At 39.0% G+C, this 26,180-nt stretch overlaps 1 protein-coding gene across 2 annotated transcripts; it reads right to left on the reverse strand.

Annotated features, from left to right (window-relative positions):
- Positions 1 to 682: 682 nt before the first annotated feature.
- Positions 683 to 25,521, reverse strand: LOC117413017 (cyclin-J-like). 2 transcript variants are annotated; one of them, XM_058996867.1, is made up of 6 exons: positions 25,296 to 25,521; positions 23,969 to 24,078; positions 19,851 to 20,061; positions 6,120 to 6,419; positions 5,379 to 5,538; positions 683 to 5,251 (listed from the first exon to the last, which is right to left on the reverse strand). In XM_058996867.1, the coding sequence occupies exons 2-6, from the start codon at positions 24,044 to 24,046 to the stop codon at positions 4,777 to 4,779; spliced, it is 1,224 nt and encodes a 407-aa protein (XP_058852850.1). In that variant the 5' UTR covers positions 24,047 to 24,078; positions 25,296 to 25,521; the 3' UTR covers positions 683 to 4,776. The 2 variants fall into 2 exon arrangements, with proteins under 2 accessions (XP_058852850.1, XP_033877604.1); XM_034021713.3 differs by having other exon boundaries at positions 25,133 to 25,521.
- Positions 25,522 to 26,180: the final 659 nt, after the last annotated feature.

Below are 26,180 nucleotides of genomic sequence, written 5' to 3' on the forward strand. Positions count from 1 at the left end.
CTTCAGGCAGATATTAGAATTTATTGTATCGGTCATTGAATAGTGATTTTCTGCTGCTGGTTCACTCAGAGAACTGCAGTACATCTTTACAGCCACAAGAGGGAGGTGTGTTCTTATTCGACTGCACCAGAAAGACATTTACACAATAAGCATGCTTACTAACCACTTTGTTTTAGAAAATTTCACGTTTAAGGCTGTAAAACAGAGAACCACCAAAAGAATGTTATGAAACACTAACATTCCTGGCAAAATGTTATGGATTGCTGTTGTTCCAAACAAAACCACACTGACCCCTTGTTTGACCAACTCAAAACTAAACCTTAACTAATTAACAAAAGGGGACAACTAGCAGCCTTCACTTTAAAAAAGTGACCTTTTCAATGCATCATTTCAGTATCTTTTCAACTTTCTTGTTATATTTTGATGTCAGTTTGCAATCAGACGGTTTTAATTTGGTTCTAAGACCAATCTTGTAATAACGTATTGATCCTTAAAGAGCATAAGCTAAATATAAAAGCATTGAACAGTGTTGCATTAAACTGTACTGAACATCGTGCAAAGGGTTAAATTAAGCGAATTGAAATGGATCTGGACTGTACTAGGGTTCTGATTTATATTAGAACAGTAGCTTTGTGCTTGCGAGTATTACACAACAGTTAAACAAACTTCTGAATCACACAAATACAAAAAGATTTTTTTATTATTATTACAAAAAAAATAAAAAAACAGAACAGTTTCTAAATATTTCAGTTTGCTACACTGGTATAAAAAATGGTCTGACATGGCAGTGCCTTGTACATTTCTAATGAACACTGAATAAAATCATTCAGCGAACACAGGGGGTACAGAGGGCTTGAAATTAAAGGAGCCACACAAATACAGCAGTGACTTGCAAATGTAACAGGCGCATTATTAGTCACAGTAATAAGAGTGCATTGAGCAGTGCCCCATTGAGTCATTAATGACCAACATCCTACCAGGGGATTTTATACTGCATAACTAACAGTGCAGTGGGGGGATTATGCAAAGGACAGCAGCATAGAAGACTGGCTTATTCTGAAATGAATACAAGAAAGACCCTTATTCTGTTTACATAATGAATCGAATGCCAAAAGCAGAAATTGTACATCGCAGGTTTAAAGGCCACTGAACATAGCGTTTGCTTCTTTATCCGGATGCAGAAGTATAACCAATATTAATTTAACACACATGTACATTTCTCATTGCACCTCGCACACCAAGCCGTAACTGAGACGGACGAAGCAAGCGTAGATCTTAGGAATCCGAATCATTTAGATTCCATTTTGTGTTTGTTAAAAATAACAGCAAGGACCCAAATCCAGAGAAAGCAATAGCCTTATATATTACATACAATCCCTCCAGTTCTGACTTTCATACATTTTACATTAAAGTGGTCACTGACTATTGATATAAAGTATTTATCCATGCAGTTTCTTCCCCTGTAAACCAGAAGTTAAACAATTGTTTGGTTTGCAGTGTCCGATCTACAGGTTTATGGGTTTCCAGTACTCCCAGTGTCGGATCAACAGGGTTATGGGTTTGCAATACTCCCACAGTGTCAGATCTACACGTTTATGAGTTTCCAATACTCCACACTCCATTTACCTTCTATAGAATCAAATTTGATTGGTTTGCTTACCAGCTACGCAAAGATACCAAAGGGGCAACTATGAGCTTTAATAATTCAGATTGTGTGCCATTTGAAAAACGCACATTTCACATTAGTAGTCCAGTTTGCAGCGGTACAGTAGTAAGTGATAGCTGCATTACAATCTAGCTTCTCTAACAATAACTTATTCAGCAAGTCCTGACCTGAATGAAACGGGGAGAGCTTTTTTTCCTTTTGCAAAATACTCCAAATTGTTTTATTATTTATTCTGATGCACTGTTAGTAAGAGTATGGGGGCCCTGCCTTTTTCTTCTTTTAATTTTTCTTTGAAATTAATAATTTCATTCATACTGACAATGTGCCACAAGTGATTTAAATAAAAATGTTGGTATAAGTTTCAACCCCTGCATATATATTTTACACTACAGATTTTTACTTGTGTCAAACATTTGTGATACAGTTTGACAATAGGTTGCAATATGCAACATTTTCGTGGCTTTTTAAAAAAAAAAAAAAAAAAAAAAAAAAAAAAAGACTGTAGACTAAAACTAACAAAATGATCTGTCGCATTAAAACCCTTAAAAAAACAATCTCACAACTGACTAGAATAAATTAAAGGAATTAGTGGTATAAAATGAACATCAAAATGGGAACAAGCTGTTGGAAGTAAAACAGAAAGAAAAGCTTATTGCACTGCAACACTCCCTTCTGTGAGGGATGGTATTCACTGTAACGCTCCATTCTGTGAGGGTTGGTATTCACTGTAACACAGTTGCAGTCTGAACATTTAAAAGTTGTGCTTATACTAAATTAAGAATGCTTTAAAGCAAACACTTCAAACATGCACACAGATATTGAGGATTAGATGCATTACAACAGGATCATTTGGTAGGTTGGATTTTTCCATTTTATAAAATGAAATATACATAGATCCTCTTATCACACCGTTTCTATTTTAATTTTTTTTTTTGGACCAGCTTCAGGTTTTTTGTAAAGTATGTCACAGCCTACACTATACCATTTAACATATAAAGTAGTTTGATATGGCAGGTGGTGTGACATCCCACATCACTTGGTCAAATGTGTAAAAGGATGGCCTTCATAGGCTCTGTATTTCATATAGGAACAAGGCCGGGCTTACGTCATACTGAAAACATTTCAGGAAAATACAATTACTTCAAGGATAGACAATCATGCTCACTTTTAGTTCCTGCCTATCCTTGAATGTGAAAGTACAGCCCAATGTCAATTGCGAACCTGTTTTTTTTATTTCATTTTTAGCCGGATTTACAGCCTTGTCTCTATTCCATATTGAGCTTTTTAAAAAGGCCTGGCTTGCTTTAAAATCAGAATCAAGGAGAAAAAACAAAAACCCAATAATTCATTTTAGATATTGTTTACAGAGCAATATAACTATACTAAGGGGGAAAAAATACATAACGAAACATTATAAATAAAACAGCTAAGTTCAATGGCATCATCTTCAAGTAATCAGTTAGTCCCTGATACAGCACAGTTCATGTAAACAATACTAGTTGAAAAAATGTCACAGTAATATAAAATTGTTCAGTCTTGTAAGGCAGCAGCTTGAAAAAGTGTTTTTTTGTTGTTTTTTTTTTTTTTTTTAAAAAACAGCTTTTTCACAGTCCTTAAGACATTACATTGAATGGACTTCAAACCCCTTTTTGTATTTTTTTTTTTTTCAACTGGAGTCACAAGACTCCTTCGCTGGTTTGTGTCTGAGGCTCTCGTGCTTAAATATTCTTGACAGTAATCCAAAAGATGATGAAAGAGGAAAGGACTTTAGATATCAAAATATTGGCTTCCAATGTCACATCGGTCCACAGGTTAATACTGCATACAAAAATGTTTAGTTAACTGAACGGACTGAAAATGAACACCCAGTGTCATCTCGACTCCAAGCACACTCCACCTTCACCCCACCCCACCCCAAGAGCTTCTTTGAAATTCTCATTGGAACACTTCAGATGGAACCAGAATTACAAATAAATGTACACTATTAGAGCAACATAAAAAGGAAAAGGAGGTATTTTATAACTTTTTCAGCTATTTATTACGAAGCACACAATCGACGGCTCGCCGTAGGCAATTACTGTATTTGCCTAGACTTCTTACTGGTTAGAATCAAAACAGCTCCTGGTCTTGGATGGTGCTGGAGGAGTTCTACTCACTCACTACTCAAAAGGCACTCAAGAAACCTCAAGCTTCAGTTAATTGGAGGGGGGGAGAGAGAGAGAGAGAGAGAGAGAGAGAGAGAGAGAGAGAGAGAGAGAGAGAGACATAGTCGGTAAAGACATATAAACACACATGGCAGTGCTGGAGGGAAGCAGGAATGTGAGATGATATTAACACAGCTGTTCAGTTCCAGGTGCCAATGGCTGGCTGCAACACTTCCCCCTTCCAGATTTATGTTTTGTTTAAAGTGGATGCACTATAGCCCTGATTAACGTAACAGAGTCATTCTGACTTCGCGAATAATCTGCTCTCTGGAATAAATCAAATAAAGCTTCATCTAGCCCCCAGTTGGGCCGAGGTAAGAAACGCATATGATTGCATTTAACCACTAGGGTTTACTGGCAGGAGGTCTAGCATTAAAAATGGATTCAATTACCCACCACTTCCTAGAAAAAGCTTAATGCTTTCTACTCAAAGCCACAGAGGAAAGCAGAGTGGAATAGTCTAGCGTTGCATTAGCACCCGATGCTGCAGCATCTATACCTCTGACTTATTTGCCTTGCAGACCACCTTTCTTAATAACTAAATTAAAATCACATGCCAGATTGAATTTTAAATACTATGTGCTTTAGTAATCTGCATGGCCGGCAAATGCTTGAAGTAACAGACCTATTTCACAAGCGGGCTGCTAGGAGCTTGTGTGAAAGTGACTGAATGAGTGCTTAAGTTTCAGTATAAAATGTTGAAAATGCTTAACAAACCCCACTATTCCAACGCTTAGCTTGAAGGTGTGAAAAAGAAAACCTTTTGATTCCAGCAGGTCTTGCCCTGGTCCCATGTCTTTTTTCTCTGACATTTTATTAATGGCTTATTTTTGTTATAATGTTTTACAATATGGCAGCATTATTTAAATTTCCACAGAGAGATTTCTTTTTTTGTCTCCCACTTTGTCACCTATCAAAACATCCCGCTGCAAAGGAATGGTGTCCATTGAGATAGCTGTTGCCGTAGGCGACAGACAAGCAGTGGCGTGGCTCTGTCGCAATGGTGACCTGCATGGAAATGGGCCCCTGGATTGGCAGGGTCCTGACAGCAGGCTGGAGGCTGGACGGAAGGCTGGGGTAGGAGTGGAAGGTGCAGTTGCTGGCACTGGCACTGCCAGACAGCAGGGTGGCACGGTGAGCTTGCAGGTAATCCCGAGGAACGACTGGTGCCAAAACCTGGGCCTCGGCTAGAGTGTGTAGCTGGGAGAGAGGTGTGGAGTGCTGGGAAAGGTGCGTGTAGCTGGCTGGTGTGAAGAGGAGTGGTTGAGTAGACGTTGACTGATGGTGCCTTTGGACTGCTACTGGCAGCTGCTGCTGCTGCTGGATACTTGGCTGCTGGGTTTTGGTCTTGTTTGCTTCTTTGACATCATTGTCATGGGCCCTTTGAGGTGGGGGAGGGGAGAAAGACATAAGTGACTGAATTCTTAAAGATTGGCATTTAAAAAAATAAAATAAATAATGTTTACGGTTGCATTTGGTTTTGTAAAGAAAATGCCAACCTGACTTACATGAGCATGAGTTCGATGCACTGGGTAAGGTGGTCCCAGGTGTACCCCGTGAGCAGGTGCAGCGGTGTGGTCCAGCTGGGAGAGATCTGCAGACAGATCCGCGATGCCGCTATGCAGGCTGCGGCTACCTGAGATGGGCGGAAACTAAGGAAGGAGTGATCTGAAAACAAGATCGAGAGTGTCCAATATAAAGAAAAGCCTCTACATTTTTCATTTTTGCAAAACAAAGGCATGGAAAAGAAAGCGTAATGCTACTGCTAACAATTAAATTTACAAGGTACTGACATGCAGGGGGGAAAAAAAAAAAAAAAAAAAGCAGCGACTACTAATTTGAGATCGGCTAGTGTTCAAATTCTACATACACATGCAGTGAATTCATTGGGTCAATGCTCAAATCCACAATGGAATTCAACCTTAAATACTGTGATCGCAGCCTACAACACTGAACACACAAAAGGCAGATGAACGTCCTTCCAACATGCTTTGACATATCAATGGTGGGATAACTTTAGACGACCTTGTGAGGGTTCTAAAATTCTGCAACAGTAGCATGGGTCAGATTGTATGTACTGTACAGTTAAATATATTTTATTAGTGTCTTAAAGTAAACCTATACAGTATATTTGCCTAATAAAAAATATACATTAAACATTCTAGTCGCGAATCCCAAATAGCCACACACTTTTTATGTGTTAATGCAGAACAGAAGCATACTGTATCACCATCCCTTCTCGCACCTACCCTGCAAAGACACTTCTAGAAAGTAGTGTGTGTATTTCTCAATGAAGGCTTTGGTTTTGGTGATGGAGGTGAGTGGCCAGCCGTTGTGCAGGTCGTTCTCCTGGACAGAGGCGTAGAGGTAGTAGTCGATGAAGTGGGCAGCCGTCGGCATGCACAGGTTCCAGTTGAAGGTCTCCAGGAGCAGCACCTCCATCTTGATCAAGTCTTTCTTGTTCAACACCAAGTTCAGGGTGCACATGAAGCTCAGGTTGTTCAGCTGCTCCAGTTTGGGGACTCGGTCTTCCTTCTCTTCAAATTTGCCTGGAAGGGGCAAAGAAAGAAGATATACAGAGTCAAACAAATGCAACAGATTGTACTGCTGTACATAATGCCACAGCTAGACCACACTTAGGACAGTATGCAGTTCTGAACATTATTGTACAAAGGAATTCGGTTATCCCCAGAATAAAAAGTATTGGGATCTAGTTTAGGGTAAAATAACGGAATCGTTTTTAAAAATAAAATTCCTTTTGTAAAATACTAAAAACGTTAGATTAATGTCTCTTCTCCATACTGAGAAATGAGTCATCAATCCAATTTAATTTTTTTTTTTTACAAAAAATAATAAATAATGATAATGTAAGTTTTGCCCAGTTTGCCATGCCCCCCCCCCCCCCCTCCCATTTTAATTGTTTTCTATAATTATATAGCAGACATTTCCACTTTAGGGCACTCAAGCATGAACAAAAGCATTGTAACTTCATTCAGAATACAGCAGCTAATTCTCAACCCTTTTTAAGCTCAGATGAACATGTGTTCCAGGCTATTTCATAGCAGATGCAAGGATGATTTGCATTTTAAAACATTTCAAGAATGTTATAATCAAATCCTTGACGCATACATTTGATCTTCAGCAAAGACCAAGATTCCTGAATTGATCTCCACAAAAGCAAGACAATAAAAGAAAGATTGTAAGAAAGCATAAGGCAAGTGGGATATGAACAGAATGGAGATCTCATTTGAATCCCTCTGTAGACAATGACAAGGGTTGCACTGCTAACAGCGTACAGCGCTATAACACTCCTTATAAATGACTGGCGGTCCAACACATTTGTCAAAGTCACTTTTCATCCCTCCACTGGTTTGATCTCTTTAAAAAAAAAAAAAAAAAAAAAAAAAACCAGAGCATCAAGCAATTAAGATTCACTGAAAACTACCATAAACCAAGAAGGTTTGTGCAATATTACAATGGTAAATGTATTTGAAAACTGTATTGAAAAACTATAAGAAATTATAGATGAACTGAAAAAATAAAAACAAAAAACAAACCAACACCCGAACAACAATGTTAAACAATGTATTGCAGCTCATCTAAATAGAATGTGTATTTTCATGTTCAATAATAAATCGCAATGCGTTATCAATCTTCCTCAAGCTGCTTCAGTAGGCCTATTTCTTTTCCCTCCTAGCAACAGCTGTGTGACTTCACAGCTCTCCTGACCAATCAGATCTTTAGCCTTTTAACCCAGTCCAAGAGGAAGCCAAGTCCCCTTTCTCTCCACTGCAGCGTGGGGTCGGATTACAACTCGAAGCCCCCTTTGGCCTCTGTCTTTCTTAATATTCCCTGAGGGGGCCTCCTTGTGATGCAAATGTTTAACAGAAGCCTTCTTAATAGCACAAACACAAGCTTAATACAAGAGAAAATGCTAATTATTCTCAATAAAAAACAAAAGATAACAAAAATGCTGCTCACTTACATCCTCATGTAGGAAGAAAATAAAAATGCTTAAAAGTTCACATGCCTACATACTAAGTAATACAGCCTACTCAGTTTAATGTTTTAACTCCTGAGTTATTGAAATAATTTGTTTTAGTCTGCTTTGATGAATTAAATGAATTGATATTCAGCAGGCTGTAAAAGAAGCCAAAATATTCAAGAACATTCACGAATATCAAATAGCTTCATAAATAATAATAGAAAAACAGCTGTTGAGTTATTGAGTTAGTTATGTGAATAAGTAGGCTACCAGAACCAAACTGATAGAACAAATCAGTTGCAAAATGGAAGAATCAGACTGGCAAACCAATTGTCTGTACCATGTAGAAAGTAAACACTCTTACAAGGTGTTACATGCATTTAAATACTGACTGATATCCAATAGCACTAACGTTAACACTGTATCTTCTGAAACTGTCAAAACCACCTTCCTAAGCAGTGGGAAGTCTGACCAATTAACATTAGACGAAAACCAAAGAGCTCTCATTTTAATTAGGCAAACAAATCAGCTGATCTACAACTAAATCAAGAAGCGTTTGATCAATACGATGGCTGCACTTCGAATGGCTGCTTTAAGACTTTTAGTAAAGTAAAAGGTTCAGACGCACAGTAAATACACCTTGTTGTATGCTTGTCCTATAACAGGATGCTGCTAATAATATGGAAAAAGATACTGTCCAGTTTGGCTGCATAACTATACCCATGTAACCTCATTTCTCTGCCTCTCCCCCCCCCCCCTCCCGCACACTCTCTGGTGCACTCTGGAACTGTCACTCTTCTGCTAACAAAGCTGATTTCATCTCTGCCTTTGCCTTCCACCTCTCGCTCGATTTCCTTGCTCTCACTGAAACCTGGCTGTCCCCTGATAACACTGTTACTCCTGCTGCCCTGTCCTCTCTCTACGTCCTGTCCCATACCCCGCGTCTCACTGGACGGGGGAGGTGGGACGAGTCTTCTCCTCTCTCCCTCCTTACTCTTTTCTGTCCCCTCCGATCTCTCCTCACTCTCTGTCAATACCTTTGAATTTCATGCAGTCCAACTAACCTCTCCCTGTCAACTCCTGCTCATCTGCTGTATTATTGAATTGTGGTTTGTCACACTTGTACTTTGCTTGAACAAAAGTTATTGTATTTCTTGCTCTTATTGTATTACTTGTATTGTAACACTTGAAATGTATTTGCTTACGATTGTAAGTCGCCCTGGATAAGGGCGTCTGCTAAGAAATAAATAATAATAATAATAATAATAATTGTTCTGTACCGCCCTCCTGGGCCTCTCACTCACTTTCTGGATGAACTCAACTATCTACTCTCCTCCCTCCCCTCTCTGTCTACCCCGACTGTGCTGTTGGGTGACTTCAACATCCATCTCTCCAACAAAGCTGGCTGTCAACTGGACCTCACCTTCTCCAGGGCCTGCTGCCCCTCCAACCTCTCTGATCACTATTTCATCTCTTTTTCTCTGTCTCTTCCCCCCTCTCCCTGCTCCTCCTAACCCCACTGTCACCTCTCTCCCCCTCTGTCCTTGCCTCCACTGCTCTCTCTCACCTCTCTCCTATCAACTCCTTTTCACAACTCTCCGTAGACTCTGCTATCTCCACCCTCTTCTCCTCACTCACCTCCTCCCTCGACTCCCTCTGTCCCCTCACCTCCCGACCTGCTCGCCCCCCCGCCTCCCCATCCCTGGCTCTCCTCGGCGCTCCGCTCGGCAGATGCCTTGACCAGACTGCACCCAGCTACCTCCAGACCCTCATCTCTCCCTACACCCCCACTCGACCTCTCCGCTCCGCCTGCACTAGAAGACTGGCTCTACCTCCGCTACGCTCCCCTGCCTCCAGAGTCCGCTCCTTCTCCACCCTTGCTCCGCAGTGGTGGAACGACCTTCCTACAGATGTCAGGACTGCCCAGTCCCTGACCACATTCCGGCGCCTCCTTAAGACTCACCTCTTCAAACAGCACCTGTAGAACTCCTCTGTTTGTATCCTGGGACACCATCACCCTTCATTTAAATGTGCTTTATTTTGCTCTTATCTGCCCCCTATTTTACTGCATTTAATCCTGTACTTCAGAATACTGTAAATAGCCAAGTGTTTAACCTGTAGTATTTTGTATTTAATCATATCCTGATGTAACTATCACTATTTAATCATATCCTGATGTAACTATCACTATTATCTGCTGTATTATTGTGTTTTGTCACACTTGTACTTTGCTTGAACAGAAGTTATTGTATTTCTTGCTCTTATTGTATTACTTGTATTGTAACACTTGAAATGTATTTGCTTACGATTGTAAGTCGCCCTGGATAAGGGCGTCTGCTAAGAAATAAATAATAATAATAATAAATAATGTACAAATGGCAAGGGCTTCTTTGTCTTCTTGAGAATATTTTAATCTCTTCCAAAAAGGGCCAGTAACACATATTTAGGGAATTAAATACCACAGCAACATAACTAAGTTGTTGAATGACAAGAGTTGCATGAATCAAGTTAGACAATTGAATCTTTTGGACAGTCTTGGCCAAATCTCATGTGTAAATGAGATTTTAATGTCAATGGAACTGTGGAGCTTTTCTTTCTTGAGTTTCCTCATCATCAGAATGTGACACAACATGGTTCTCCCCTAAAAGGAAAGCAGAGACTGGGCTTGTTAGTAGCCATGGTTGAAAAGGAAGAGATGAATGCTGCAGCCTGAGGCCTAGTGATGACCGCTGCATCCTTCTTCCTCTTAATAGGTCCAGCCTAACTTCCCACATGTCTTATAGCAATATACAGCCTGCAATAAATCAAGGAAAGAGCAATAATGCACACACAAAACCCATCTCAGCCCTGCCCTGCCAAGTACAACTTCTCAACCTTATCAAGGATTTCCACAACTGCCCATCATCACACCCAGACAGGGGGAAAATTCTCAGACACTTGTCAAGCTGTCTTCTAAAAGGAGGGGGGATCTTTTAGAGCTGCCGGATACTAGCTTTATGATCAGCCCTTCTGCACTTGCCGTTTCCATTCACACTGTAATAAAACGTCTCAACCATCAGCCTGGGTGTGCCTTTAATCACTGGCTTCCATTTGTCATGTCTTATTTGTTTTAGCAGCTGGACCGTGTTTTGGCTGCAAATGTAAGAACGCAGCACTTGAGTGCAACTTAAAAATGCTCAAGTCTGCTCAAAGCACTGCAATATTCACAGGTAGTGCGTGTTCTTTCAGCAAGTTAAAAAAAAAAAAAAACAGCCATTGTTTTGCTGATTCTGAAAGCGTTGTTGATTACTACATGGTGTAACTACTTTCCACACCCTTCTCCTGACTCCTTGTACACTACCTGCATTATGTTGAGCATACTGATTAATGAACACCACAGGTGCAGTTGATGAAATGCCAAGGGGGAAATCAAAAATTGCATGAATTAAAATTGCCAGCAGAAGACGTATTCAAATAATCTAGTATCTACAGTTGTAATGTTTGCAGGCAAGGCATTTGTGTGCTCCTCAAACACAAGAGCTGGCAGTGCTTGGGGTTTTCTGTCAGTCTGGCCTGTTTAGGGTTTGATCTGCAAACTGATTAGAAGAAACGAAGGGAAATCCCCCTCCTGCAGCTTTGTTCTCCGCTTTATTTTACTTATCAGCCCTTTCCTCTCTGCAAGAGATTGTGGTTTATCCAGGTCATTGAGGGGTTAGAATGCGTACTGTAGCACTGAAAAACAGAGCTTGCATGTCGAAGTAAGAACAAAGCAACATCCCTCATGCATTAGCAATAGACTAGTTTGTCCTGGTTTCAGGCAAACTCAACACTCTGCAGGTTCTAAATAATAAATACTTTAGCCATTCATGTATAGATCATATTAGTGATGTTCCGCTTGTGCCATTGATGCAATTCAGATTTTACCAAAAGGTAGGAGGGCTGCTTACACAATCTCATCGAGACTACATACAAGATGGCAAACAATGTTATTTCAGAACTGGGTTACCATGAACAATGAAATAAAAGGTGAACACACCAAAGAAAACATTTCTAGAATGTATTAACCTGTCTCTGAAAGCTGTGTTGTTCAAAACTTGTAGTCCTGGTATCTAAGGAACTGAATACACCACAATGCAGTAATAAAAACCAAGCCTACATCTGTTCCATTCATTCAAAGCACTGTGTTTTAGAAAGGTAATCCTGCACTCTCTTACCAGGGCCATGCACTAAGAGCTTCAGTCCTTAAGAGGAACAGAATTACATTATATAGTTATTTCAAAAGCTTATCTAATCATCACTACCATCTAGATGGGAAATGGATAATTTCCTTGAAAATTACAGTACATGTTTATGTACCATTGTTTTGGAATAGCTAACCATCTTTATTGGATAATACATAACCTACAAGCCCTACATATTTACCATTTCTCATTATTGTCTAGAATTTCAGCGGCTTTTTCATAAAGTTCAATTCCCCAGCCATCCACAATGTAACCTAATCTCCTGTGTGTTTTAGCAGAGGAAAAAAAAAAATGCAATTCAAAAAAATAAAAAATAACATTATACCACAGTGATTTATGTTTAATAAATATGTATGACTGCATTTTTACTGCATTTAATCCTGTACTCCAGAATACTGTAATCTGCCAAGTGTTTAACCTGTAGTATTTTGTATTTAATCATATCCTGATGTAACTATCACTATCTGCTGTATTATTGAATTGTGTTTTGTCACACTTGTACTTTGCTTGAACAAAAGTTATTGTATTTATCTTGCTCTTATTGTATTACTTGTATTGTAACACTTGAAATGTATTTGCTTACGATTGTAAATCGCCCTGGATAAGGGCGTCTGCTAAGAAATAAATAATAATAATAATAATAATAATAATAATAATAATAATAATAATAACACAAGGAATAAAAAAACACCACCCAAGCACTGGTAACAGCTTGCAGACTCCACCTAGCTCAGATTGGCGATTGAAAATAGCCTCCCAACTGTGCTGTGATGAGCTTTAAAGAGGGTGAAAAGGGCTTTCAGAAGAGACACTGATCCCAGTCAATGAGCTGAAGAATGGGCTGTGAAATAAGCAGGGGGACACAATGGAGCCACGGTGCAACCCAACACTAGTCTATGGAATCCATGGATAAGATGGCCACCGCTTCTTTCAAGGCGCTGTTACATTTTCTTTTTAATTACCCCCCCCCCCCCCGTCCGTCCGTCCAATTTTCTAATTACATGTAACCATTTACCTCCCTCAGGGAATGTTAAACTTCAGCGAAATGAAAAAGCCTTCAAGCATGAGCTCAGGGCAGCCCTCATGCATATATTCACTGCGACTCTTCTAATGCCTGCCTAAACATCAGCTAAAAGAGCAGCAACAACCACAGTGTTATGAGCCGGGGGGGGAGGAGGAAGCCAGCCTAAATATAGATCTGAATATCAAGAGGAGATACAAGGATGGAGACGGAATTGTATTCTTCAAAGGAATTCCAAAGAATCATTCACTTCAATTAATAAAAGCAATACCAGACTCCTGAATAGAAGGTGTTTGCTTTACAATAAATACACAAACAAGCAGTGTACTATTCCAAGAGGCATTTACTAAACTTTTATTATTATTATTATTATTTCATTAAAAAAGGAAAATATTCTACAAGCAATTAAATATTATCTAACTCCAGGACCCATTGATTATTTAACTTATGTGTTTGTTTTAATGTTCATTCAAGCACTTCAACACATGCTCCAACGAGCAGACACTTAATTATAGGTTCTGGTATTGTTTGTAATTGGTAACTAAATGTGTATGCGTCCAGTGTAAAAAAAGACCTTGTGGTTAAATCTGGAATTAAAATAAATGCAAATTGGAGGTGGACAGCTGGTAGGGTCCATGAAGTTGAGCACCAATGATGTTAGAGAGCATTTCCACAAGTTCACGCTGAACCCTTCAATGGCATGGAAACCCCACTGCACTTCAATAAACCCTCCTCCCATCTAGAAGTGAAATCCTGGCAATTTTCCAGCACCGTCTCCTGCCCCATAATGCCTCACGAGGATACCCACTCATTAAAACATGGCAGCGTCCGAGCCTGTGATTTCTGATAAGCTTTATCCATGCCACTTCAAAAATAAATGAATGTTCATTCAGTGACAGACACTGCACTGTAATCTAAAAGCTGCCTCAATGCACACACGGCATTTTTTTTATTTTATTCCATCATGCTTGTGACATACTGCAATATAGTATTGACATCTTCCCGAGTCAGTTTAATTGGAATTATGAGACCATACTGTTATTCTAAATGAATAATAAGGATATTGGTATGTTAAATTAAGTAGAACAGTCAGACATATGCAGTGTATTTGTCAATATGGGGGGGGGGGGGGGGGGGGGATTTAACCCTATTGTTCACTGATCAGATTTTTAAGAATGAATTTAAGGGGGGGGGGGGACAATTGATTCAGGTCAGTCCCATTATCTGTTACTGAGTTTAGAGAACTTTTCCATTTCAAGCATGTTAACATCCTGCGTAAGCAAAGTGTTAACACAAGAATCAGAGCCAGGGACACCAGACAGGAGGGGCAAGCCACTGATGACACTTATCAAAAGACACCATTTCATTTCTTTGCAAACATGTAGGATTCTGAGTGGGAAAAGGTTTTAGCTTATTCAGCACTGGAAAGCATGTACCTCCATGACTCTTGCCACTTACGTGAGGCAATGGAATATGTCAATACTATGTTAGAAAAAAAACAGTAAGGAATAATTTGCAATGCAGTTTAATGCTTAACTGTGTACACTGCATGCAAATATACATGCTTATCTCATCTAGTCTTTCAATGGGACTGAAATTCTACCCAGACAACAATAGACCTACTTTAAATGTTAAAACATGCATTGAAATTTACATACTTTGTGAATATGATTGTTAAGCAGGGCTGGAGCAGAATGCAAATTAACAAAGAGTTCACAGTGAGCCGTTTAACTTAATTATTGGTAATGCATTTGAATTGCATAAAGTCCTGAATGATGTGTATTTAATGACTGAAAGCCTCAAAACGGCAGACTCATTTGCAGGGCTGCAAGTTATTCATGGACATTTATTTATTTATTTATTTATTTTAAACATAACTTCCTAATACTAGTCTTACTTCTCGTCACAGATCTTCTGTTTACAATAAAGTAAAAAAAAAAAAAAAAAAAAAAAGTTGTTAAAATAAGAAGGGCAGCTTTAGAGACAAAGCACACTGCAGCTTTTTCGACATATGCTTAAAAAGGTACACCTGAACGAAAAGGCTGTACGAACCTTTGAGATCATCCACATTCTGAAGTCAGTTTTAAAGTTTCAAAGGACGCTCCCAGCGGAAGAGAAGCAATTAAGTGGTCATGGGAAATAACAAGGCACAGAGAGTCTGTCAGTTAATTTAAGGCACATAATGGACAGAGAATGCCTTAGGGGTAGCAAGTCCAGCAGCAGAATGAGGGAATACAGACAAGAGGGCTGCAGAGACTGCCCGGCACTAAAACACCCCACAAACTTCAGCCTGGGCTTAGACATGCTTCAACCCACTTCACTGAGCAACTACAAAACTAAAAGGCACCTCCGAATATGTTTGGGGAAGATTTCTTCCATGACTTGAACACTCAAATCACAAGAAAATTCTGAAGTTAAATCATAAATTGACAAGAATAAGTTATGAATCATAGGAAAATGTTGAAAGAGACTACTCTTATTTGAGTACATTCCAGAACATTCTTCGCAACACTCTGTGGCCAATGTTATTATTTTAGCACCAATACAACATTGACCATGACAGGAAACACATTTTATAGAAACATCGACACGTACTTCCCAACTGCTGTGCTCGGATTACAATAGAAATCTATTGGTCAGCTATCACAGGAAAAGTTGCTTTCATGCATCTCAGTTTCGACAGCAAGTAAAAGACTAATTAATCAAGATACAAAGAATGATAGCTTACTTCATATCCCCTGGAACCTGCACGATTTTGGCTGACACACTGCTGGAAATTGAAGTCATATATACAGGACAGAAATAAGTAAAATAGTGAATTAATTCATAGTCCATAAAACATAGTCCTGTAGGGTGCCTACTGTTGACATTCCTGCAAAACTCACGTAACTGTGTATTGTTTAACTTATGTTTGAGTAAAATAAAAACACACACTTTTTGGTCCATTGAAACAAATTTGATGTTACTTTATTTTAAGTAGAGTAAAAAAATGTTTCTCCCCCTACCCAATTAAAAGAAAAATACCTTATCAGCATTTGCCTGCATGAAAACAGTTCAAACATTCCGCTCCAAAGAGCAGACTTTACGTCATCATTGTAAACAAATGTACTTGTTACAACAATGTGTGCTTGCCTGAGGAATGCAGTATTTTGAGTAAAGCACATGACAATAAGCTCAGCAAAACCGGCACAGAAACTGAGTGACAAACCGTGTCTTAGTTACTCTTGCAAAACACGAAGACTGAAATCCCGAGCGGCCTGCCCTGTTCCATTTTAAAATGCCAAAAAGTGAGCATGAACACAGCATGGATTTCTAGAAACTTTTTTCGCAGTTCAATGAAAAGCCAGGTGCTCATTTAATAAACTACTTCAGCAATCCAAGATGAAAAATTCAAGGTACTGTTACATTTGGTCTACAGATTTAGAACCCAAAAGTTTTTCACCAGAAAAGCCAAACACACATGATACTGTTCAAACAACCATGATTAGACTGGAGCTAAAGGCAGTACTAGAGATAGGATTTCAGAAATCCATTTTATAAATGACCCCGTTTAGAAAGCCATGCAGTTCATTGGGTGATTTCTTTTAAGTGGGAGACTTTGCTTGAGATGTATCCGAGCAGCCTGTTACCCACAGGTCAGATAATGAAAGCCTGGAAAATACAGCACTGCCCTCTCAACCTGATCCCTGACCTACAAGGGCAATGCTTTGGAACAGAGGGTTGTCTTTCTCACCCCCACAGCCAGAACAGCAAGCAGGACATATTACTACAGTATTGATTTCAGGTAGGTTTGCAGGTACACGATAAGCATGCTATGAAACCTATTCACCTGCATTTGTTTAGTACTGGGAAAAAGGACCAATTGGTCATGATAAACACAGACCTCAGTCGGTATTTGTTCTGACTGCCATCTTGTTTACTCCCCTTCTCTCGTCGGGTGTCCCTGTCTCAGAGCCAAGCTAGAACTAAGCGGTGAGAAGTTTGCATCGCAGCCGAGACGAGGGAGGCTGTTTTCTCAGCTTTTGTTTCAACTCGGTAAAAAGCATATGGCAGGTGCCCCCGACAACACAGCTTTACAGCCCTGAGGCACTCGCAATAGTATTGCTCTTTTCAAGCTTTTCAGGACAAAACAGACATGTTGCGAGGGGACCCAAAAAATAAAAGGCAGCAAGTGCTGTTTCTTAGCCAGGCTGGGGGAAAACACATTTATTATCTAATCATCACAGCGGCGAACAAAACAAACAAGCAAACAAACAAACAATTATAAAAGTCAGCTCTGAAAAAAATGCTTTGTGGAGGAACAAAAGGTGCAAATAGGGACAACTTATTTTAAGTTTTTAAAATAAAAATAAAAAAAAAAACACATAAAGTTTCAATTTGTGACTCAATCAGCCACTTGCTTAATCTTCGATAAACTGGATTCGCGTGAAAACATCAGTCACAATTATATGCCTCACCACCAGCCCTTTCATTGTGAAAAAAGTACTCCTAATAATTTATAATAAACTGATTACCTGACAGCTCTCTCCAGGACCCTCAGTGTAGTTAATTTGGCCAGTTTACAATTAATCAGCAATTGATACAATGCACAGATGCAACTTAGTTAGGCAGGGGTCTCAGTTAGGTGGAAAAACATTCTTAGCATGATTTCAAAATATAGGTAACACATAATCAAGCTACTGTACCTATTGTTTTACTAACCTGTAGTCGTCATGAAGATAAAACAAAAAGAATCATGTATCAACTTAAAGAAAAAAAATGCAATGTCTATAACTTATTTTTTACTTTCAAATTAAAAGCTACAGTAAATATAGAAAAAAAATAAAATTAGCTTTGCTCTAAAAACAGAAGTATCACAACACACACCTTTTTAACAAAAGCACAACAAGGGAAGCATACCCCCCCTTCCCTTTATATGCATATGCTTAGAAAAAAAAGTGTATATATTCTGTAAACAATGATCTGACGCAATACCGACACAGCTATGAAGCCATTATGCCATTTCCTTCCTTCCCACAGCCCATAAAATACAAATCTGCTGCCAGGATCAATGGGAGTCCTTGAAAACGCTCCTCAAAAGTAACAGCAGCAGCACCCCCACCCAGTCACGGAGCATCTCCACATCCCAGTGTCTGCATGTGTGAAAGACAGCTCTCAGCCTGATGGATGAGTGGGGGGAACTGCGTCCCCTTCCTGCTTTGGTGTGCTTCATTAGATTAATTACTACATCTCCAAGTAGACATCTAGTATGTTTCTAGCAGTTTGCAACTAATCTTCAGAACAGATGGAGTTCTGTAATCTTACGGTAGTACAGATATACTGGAGGGTCATTATTTAAAAGAAAAAAGTGCAGACTAGACAAAAAAAAAAAATACTATGAGAAAAGTGGTGTGCTTTTTTTTTTTTTTTTTTTTTACCAAATTAAAAAGTGTAGTCATTGAAGTTTAGTAGCCTTATTCAGAGACCGACATGTTTTTCTTGTTTATACTTTTTGTTTGTTGATTTAAAAAAAAAAATCATTATTGTTTTGTTTATTTTGCAGTAAATAATAAAAAAAAGCATGTAAAGTAGAAAATACGCACTTGACATTTTTTTTTTCTTTCACAGTCCAGATACCAAACATATCAAAGTGTATGAAAGACAGTATTTGAATATAGTGTAACTGCACACAGGTCTTTTCATTTTCATCCCTTTTTTTATGGGCAGTTTATACCACTTGCCAAACACAACACAAGGTCTGAAGTGTTCGCAATCTTAAGCACACATGGACAGGGTTTGTTTGTTCACCTTCTTCCACATGTTTAAATCTCCAATCTCCTGTATTCACTGGTTTTAGAAACTTGCTCTTCCCTTTTAGTGTTTGCATGTGATAAAACAACTCTGCCTGATAAGAGGGGCGATCGTCTTTAACAGGGTGGTGGCTGCATATAAGCAGCTGTTTCCAGCAACATTACTGGGCCTAGCGTTTGCCTTCGGAATTTTAAACTACCAAAGCTTTGCACCCAGGGGGGACCAAATTCTACTAGTTTTACTTTGAACTTTTCTTCAAGCTGATGAAGGAATTACCCAAAACATTAGTCCCCTTCCAATTGCCCACTCCACAGTTAATTTATTGAAACAGGCTGTTTATTTATTAATTATGATACATAAAAATGAAGACATTTTGTTGTAAGTGATCCAATTAAGATATAAATATATATATACATGGGGCGACAGACTACGGGTCTCAGAAGTAGACAATTCCACAGATAACAGGGTTACATGTTTGTTTGTCTAAATGAATGCTAAGCTGTGATTGGCAACGTGAATGTGCACCCAGCTTCAAGACTCATGCCATGGCTTTCAGAACAGCGCTGTCTAGACTACATCAAACATAAGTCCTGGGTGCGTCATAACAGCAATGTGTTCATCTACTGTTCTGGAGGTTTTAGCCCAGTTTAAAGCTTCCTTTTCTAATTAGTTCAGCTTGAAGAAACTTTGATCTTCATTAATATTTTTAAGGACTACTCGGGGAGACAGATGTATTAGTACAATACAGTTTTTAAATTTAGGTTTAATGAGGTGGTCTGTTTAGTGTTTCTTTGATCAGCATATTGCACCTACACATTATTTGTTTAGAGCGCAAACTTTGACCATTTCTGTCGTTTGCAACAAAGCAACTCTGGGTTAAATGGCAAAAGATGAATTATAAAAGTAATTGGATTATTCGTGGTTATCAAATGGATAAGTAAATGAAATGCATTGAAATACTCACTGGCCAGTAGCAGGCAGGACAGCGCAATGACATAGAGCTGTTTGACAGCAACGTCATAGTGATCCATGAAGAGGTCCAGCAGATAGACAGCAAGGTGGCGTGCCGTGGGGCAGAGCTGGTAGCGATTGCTGAGAATAGCCAAGAGGTCAGCAAAATAGCGGCGCATGCCAATCTGCGGTGAATGGGCCCGGAAAGCAGGCAGCTTCAGCTCCTGTACAACACAATGTGGAGAGAGAAAGAGAGCGTCAAGCGCGTGTCCACAGATCAACAAACAGACCGGCTGCTTCCTTGCCACCTGCCTCAGCATGCCTGGCAACATCAGGCTTGACAAAAGGAGTACAGCATCAGGAAAGATAATCCCTTCCAAAGTGGTATATGGAGGTTTGAGTGGAGCGATCTATAGCGATGGCCAAAAGTTTTGCATCACTAGAATTAACTGATTTTGCTTCTTAAAGTCAAATGAAACCTGCTGAATAATGTTACATTAACATATTCAATTACATACCGCTGTGTAGTTTTCCATATACTTTACGGGAAAAAAATGACAAATTGAAAAATGTGACATTTTAAAATCTAGCATGAAATACTGTGATACTATTATGGCTTTCCTTAGATGTTTGCAATATAATTCTGTAGTTTCTTTGATTACTTGATGTTAAAATAAAATATCTACAATTATGTTTATTTATTTATGTTAATCCTAAAATTGTAGACATAGCTGTAGTTGTTATTAACAAAAGGACATTCAAGTTGCTCCTGGTGCACAGATCACTTTGTACTTAACTCTTTCAGAGCGATGTACAGTAGGAGGTGTAAGAAAGAGAGACGCTCAAAATGTCTGTCCACTATCTGTCTAAGAACTCCACTTAACATCATAAACTGGTCTCAGGTATGCATGCCTAACCTTTAAATTAGGGTTAACACAGTCGTTTACTAATTAAAACAGCTTTGAAAAAAATCAATTCAGCGTGAAGTAAAAATACTCACAAAGCTGACCCTACAGATATCTTCACTCAGCCCTGAGGATTCCATTTTAAACACGGATTAGATCTATGAAGCAAATTAAAGTCCAAATCTCTCCAACCAAATCCATTAAATTAATGAAAACAATGATCAACATGGATGTACAGGAATAACAAATTGGGGATGTTTTGCAGTTGAAAATCCCTATGGTCAATTAAACAACACCACCACTTTTTTTTGTTGTTGTTTTAATAAATCGAACATAGCAGAAACACTGCCACCTTTCAGAATTTGCCAGGGTTTCAATTATTTGTATGGCTCTGATGCATTTAATTCCATCAGAGTCTTTTCAATTTTAATGGCCTCTTTACTGCTTTGCCACATGCCAGTCTAGAAGAAGCCAACGTGTGCCGAAACCACAAAACAAGACCTTGGTTCTCAAAGCATGTTCCGCCTGACTGACTGACTGACTGGCTGAGCAGCCCTTTAGCAGGGCTCTGTGAAACAGGCAGCAGCTGCATGCCGAGCCTGGGCAAGCTGAAGCTTTAAAGCTTTGAGATGCATTCATTAAGGGAGATAAAAGGCTCCTGACACTGGATGCTACACCATCCTTTCCATGACCTTCCTTATTGATGGAAAAAAATGGAATTCTCTAGTGGTGCTAAATATCCTTCTTGTGGATTTTCAGTAGGCTTTCTCCACGTACTGCATATATAATCAACAGCAGTTTCACAAATTTCAAATCTACCTCTGGAACACTACTGTAGCAGCGTCAACCTTACGGTTGCACAGCCTTCATTAACAGACTACAATTAGGAATGAGGCCTGTGCAAACCTGTTTCCTTTCCAGATCTAACAAGATGAGATCATAGCAAGTGCAGTTCCTGAGTACCATCATGAACTACAAAGGGAACCCAAAGAATATAGCAAACCTCAACAAAACAAAAAACAACAAGAGAACAGCTCGTACTTATTTTTACCACTTCAGTTTTTACAATAAAAAAAAACCGAAGCAGATTATGTTTTTTTGTATGCAATCAGATCACAGGTATTTAACAAAAAAAAAAAAAGATAATTAAAAAAACTCCACTGTTTGTTGCCAAGTAGGACTTGCATACACAACAAAGGGCAACATTCCAAAAGCTGCAGCTGTGATCAGGCAAATAGGACCCAGTTCTTTACACGGCAAGCCATTCTAATTGCCACCCAAACAGACCTGGGATAAAACAAACAGCCCAACACTTGCAAAGCCCTGATAAACGATACACCACATGGTGCCCAGCAGCGGGATGTGAACATTACTGTTAGTTACTCATTTCTAAACTGTGCAAGGTCAATCTGTTGTCCTTTGGTTAGATAGCCATTCATCAGATTGATTAATAACAAAAGAAACCCATGTCACTCTAGAATTTATTGGAGTAATACAAACATACAAATATAGACCAGTCTGCTTTTTCAGATAGCTAGCAAAAAAAATATTTAAAAAACAGAGGTTAACAAAATCAATACAACCAGTTTAGTTAGCAAATATGAATTAAAAAGGTGGCAATTATAAAATAATAATAATAATAATAATAATAATAATGCAGCTCAATCCCTGCAGTGCTCCTCCATGCCATTGTTGTGCATGGCGACAGTCTCTGTTTTTATCACCCATCTGGCCCTCCCAGTGTGTGACAGAGCTGTCCCCATCGCTGTCCCCACTGCCACTTTACTCCAGGACGCTGTGGACGAGCTAGAATTGAGGATTCCACAGCTGTTTACAGATCCCGGCTGATAACTCAATCATCCACATCCTACCAACTTTTATAGATGTACTGGTAAATACAATCCTTTCATCTCTTTACAGTTCTTCATAACTCAGTGAGTTTTTTTTTTTTTATATACTGTATACCTTAGAACACCGTATCCCCCCAACCTAAACACTGAGCTACTTAAACCACAATACAAGCAGCAGAGGATTTTGTTTTACAAGAATGACCTTTCCTGTTCGAAACAGCTGCTAAATCAAATACAACAACCCACCCCTCCCCACCACCACTTCTGTTTCTTGATTACAGTATGTGTATTTTTAGATTCCTTTTTTAAAAGCAGCCGTTTTGTTTTCTCAACCAAAAAAAAAATCCACTTTGATTTAATGGAAAACTGTCTTACAAAATCAGCATACAGTTTATGTCTGAATTGCATTCTAATGATTCCATTTTCAGTGCCGCCTCAGCAGTACACAATGTAGCAGCACTATACTCCCATTCAAGTGGAACACTGTACTAATGTGTTCATTAGGGCTATGAGAACACATTCGATTAGAATGAAATTAAATGCTTCCCCAAGGGGGGGGGACGGGACGACTCTGATCATTATAAATATAATATTACTGGGGGAAAACGCCTACACGCCTACCCTTATGGGATGAAGACAGGCAACTACATCAATCTTATTAATTTTGTATTTTATATTTAACAATGTTCGATGAAAGATATTTCCGTCCCAATGAAAAAGGAAATGTCTAAAGAGGATACAGGGATGAGGAGAAGTAATTCTGGGAAATGTGCGTATCCTGGAAACAGGACCACAGAAGAGGCATTACCATGAAGACTATGAGCTTCAGACTGAACCATTATACTGTGAAAATCTGAAAAGGTGTACGAGTAAAATGGAGCAGCATATTTAATAAATAACTTGTTCTATGCCATTTTGCATACCGTTCCCTGTAATAATTAGGCTCCTACCACTGTAGCCTTAATTAGTAACCTGCATGTAGTCAATTTATCAAACTGAATAAAGAAATCTCATTTAGCCCAGCGAAACGGTGTTCTTGTATCCTCCAATTCACACAAGGCATTCAGCCTTACAGAACTGTAACACGTAAATATTAAATTCATTCAGACTAAAGTTCTTCTACTAGACTCACAATGCTACAGATCTAGCAGATGCTTGAAAATGTGATGGTACCCTCAACGTTCGTGCCTTTAACACTTACAAGTACAGCACCAACACATTGACAAGCCCTTATATATATTTTTTTCTTAATAAAATGAGAAGGGAAATGTATCATTTTCAGTAAAGTAGCATTTTGTGACACAAAGCAGTAGAACTCTGGTGATCAGAACACTGGCTCCTCTATTCTCCAGGAATGATAATGCAGAAGCAGGGACCTTAATGCGAAGAGCCTGATGGATGTCTGCAGCGAGCTGGCCCTTCCACCATTGCTCTTCCATTTCCATTCTTCCCATTCAGCCACAGCGGAAGGGACGGACTTTTAAACCTGCGGAGGAGATCAAAAGAGAGGATGGCTCTTACAAGTTGGCCTTATGATGGATTGCATTCATAACAAAGGACATGGAGATTGAATGAGCTGGCACAGTAATAAATGTGTTACTTTGAGAAGGCAACCTTTTAGTGTTAGCAGTAGGTTACATTGCAGTGTGTGAATTGGTCTCATTTCATCATGTTTGTCTTTCAAGGAATTAATAACTAATGCATTCAGACTGCTGAATACACAGACCCGCTTAATGAAAAAGACCTTCATTTTTAATGTGTTGTCTTTCAGACTCACGTCATGCAACATACAGTACACAGTACTAATTCCACCGCAAACACAGTGGAAGTTACATTAATACAGAAAACTGTCCGCAATATAAATCAAAAGTGAATTTAACAGTGCCACTTTAAAATTCTTTAAAGTGTTAAAATAATCAAATATACTAAAATGTAAAAGCAACCATATAATTAATTCTTAAACAATAGAAAAAGTTATTTTAAGTATAGGTGCAATTTTTTTTACAAAAACAAACTGGGTTATTTAAATGTTGCGTGCATCAATGTTATAAATACGTATTTATTTTTATTTTTTCTAAATAATATAGTACCTCTAAGATCAGAGTTTATGTTATTCCATGCTATTTTACACAAGCCTGCTTTGCCCTTTAAATGTCTAAACTGTCATGCCTAATACATAACCCCAATCACAAGAGAATGGTTGCACTCTTCTATAAAGTATTTCAGTACAATGCACGTTTCCTTGTTCTGTGTACTGATTTTAAGACTGTCTGACGCCACTTTTATGTAAACACCATACCAGCTTCAGGCGAAAACCGGTACATACACAACATACAAAACAAAGCATGCTTTTGTAATATTGAATGAATTGTTCCATTCGGTTACTCGTGGATACTGCGTGCAATCGCAGACTTCCATACATTGAATTTTGCTTCCTCAACGGGTTTAAATCATTCAGCCCAAAACATTTCGTTTCGTATAAATACAGTATGATCAAACAGCATACTGGTGGCGAAGTACATTTACACAACATGCCTTACCCTGGCTTTATTCTCAGAACCCAGAACTCCCGAGCCTTTGTCTCATCCCAACATCCTGCAATTTAAAATCCCTTCGGAAGTTTCCTTCCACGAAAACACGTAAATGAATCGACTTATTTCTAATTACACGCACATACCCAGTACCGTGTTCATTTTCGGTTACCTGAGTGTTTTTTGGTTTTTTTTTTGTATATAAGATTTTCCACTTTAGCTGTTGTTTGTGCTTTTTCCAAGGCCGTCCCTTCCGCAGCAAACTGTGAATGAAACACGGCTCCGCTGCTGTGAGGCGAGCTGGGAGACCAGCCAAATGAACCTGCACACGAGCGCTACAGGACACTGGACACGGGCATTCTGGGAACTGTAGTTCACACTACCTGAGAATGGTATACAAGTCTTCTGGGGGATGATGCCCATCTACTTTACTGTTGTTCACACACAAGATCTTTTCGGCTTGGTATCCACACCTGGCTGTCTTTAAAAATCCCAAACCTATCAACTGTATCCTATGTTGACGTAGTATAGTACTTCAACGCTGATGAAAACGATGACGATGCCTAACGGTTAATGTTATGGTTTTATTAGTTCTTTATACATACAAGTAGGATGCTTACCTCAATACCGTCAGATATAACCTTTAAAAACGAAATGGCTCTTTATATTAAATCTGTAAAAAATGAAATAAAATCAACATTAGCTGAGAAAGTGTATGATCTATTAAACAAAATCAGCTGGACGCTTGTATTTAGCTATAGTTTCATAAGCGCAGTAAGAAACTCCAGGGAGTATTTTCTGGAATAATTACCCCTTCGGGCTATTACTAGAGGCCTTCCTGGGGTTGGGTTGGGTGGGGTGTTTTTTCTAATTGTAGCTCACCCCGTGGTGTGTGTTTGCCTAAATACATTACACACTCTGTCCACTCACGTGTGCTTTACATAAGTGAGCTTGTAATGAATCGCCCCCTAGTGGCTGATCAGTTAATAATAACCCGTCCGTACCTACAGCATCTACTACAGAGTGCTTGCTCTTCATTTGAATGGTTAGACGTAGG

This window comes from Acipenser ruthenus, chromosome 23, assembly GCF_902713425.1.
Source record: "Acipenser ruthenus chromosome 23, fAciRut3.2 maternal haplotype, whole genome shotgun sequence".
Taxonomy (NCBI): domain Eukaryota; kingdom Metazoa; phylum Chordata; class Actinopteri; order Acipenseriformes; family Acipenseridae; genus Acipenser; species Acipenser ruthenus.

Bases quoted from the DNA above. Each gene is read 5' to 3' on its own strand.
- LOC117413017 (XM_058996867.1), bottom strand. From the start codon at position 24,046: ATGGGAAGAATGGAAATGGAAGAGCAATGGTGGAAGGGCCAGCTCGCT. The intron at 6,420-19,850 runs GTGAGTATTTCA...TGCCCCTTCCAG, and splicing joins GTCCTGCCTGCTACTGGCCA to GCAAATTTGAAGAGAAGGAA. The intron at 5,252-5,378 runs GTAAGTCAGGTT...CCCACCTCAAAG, and splicing joins TGCATCGAACTCATGCTCAT to GGCCCATGACAATGATGTCA.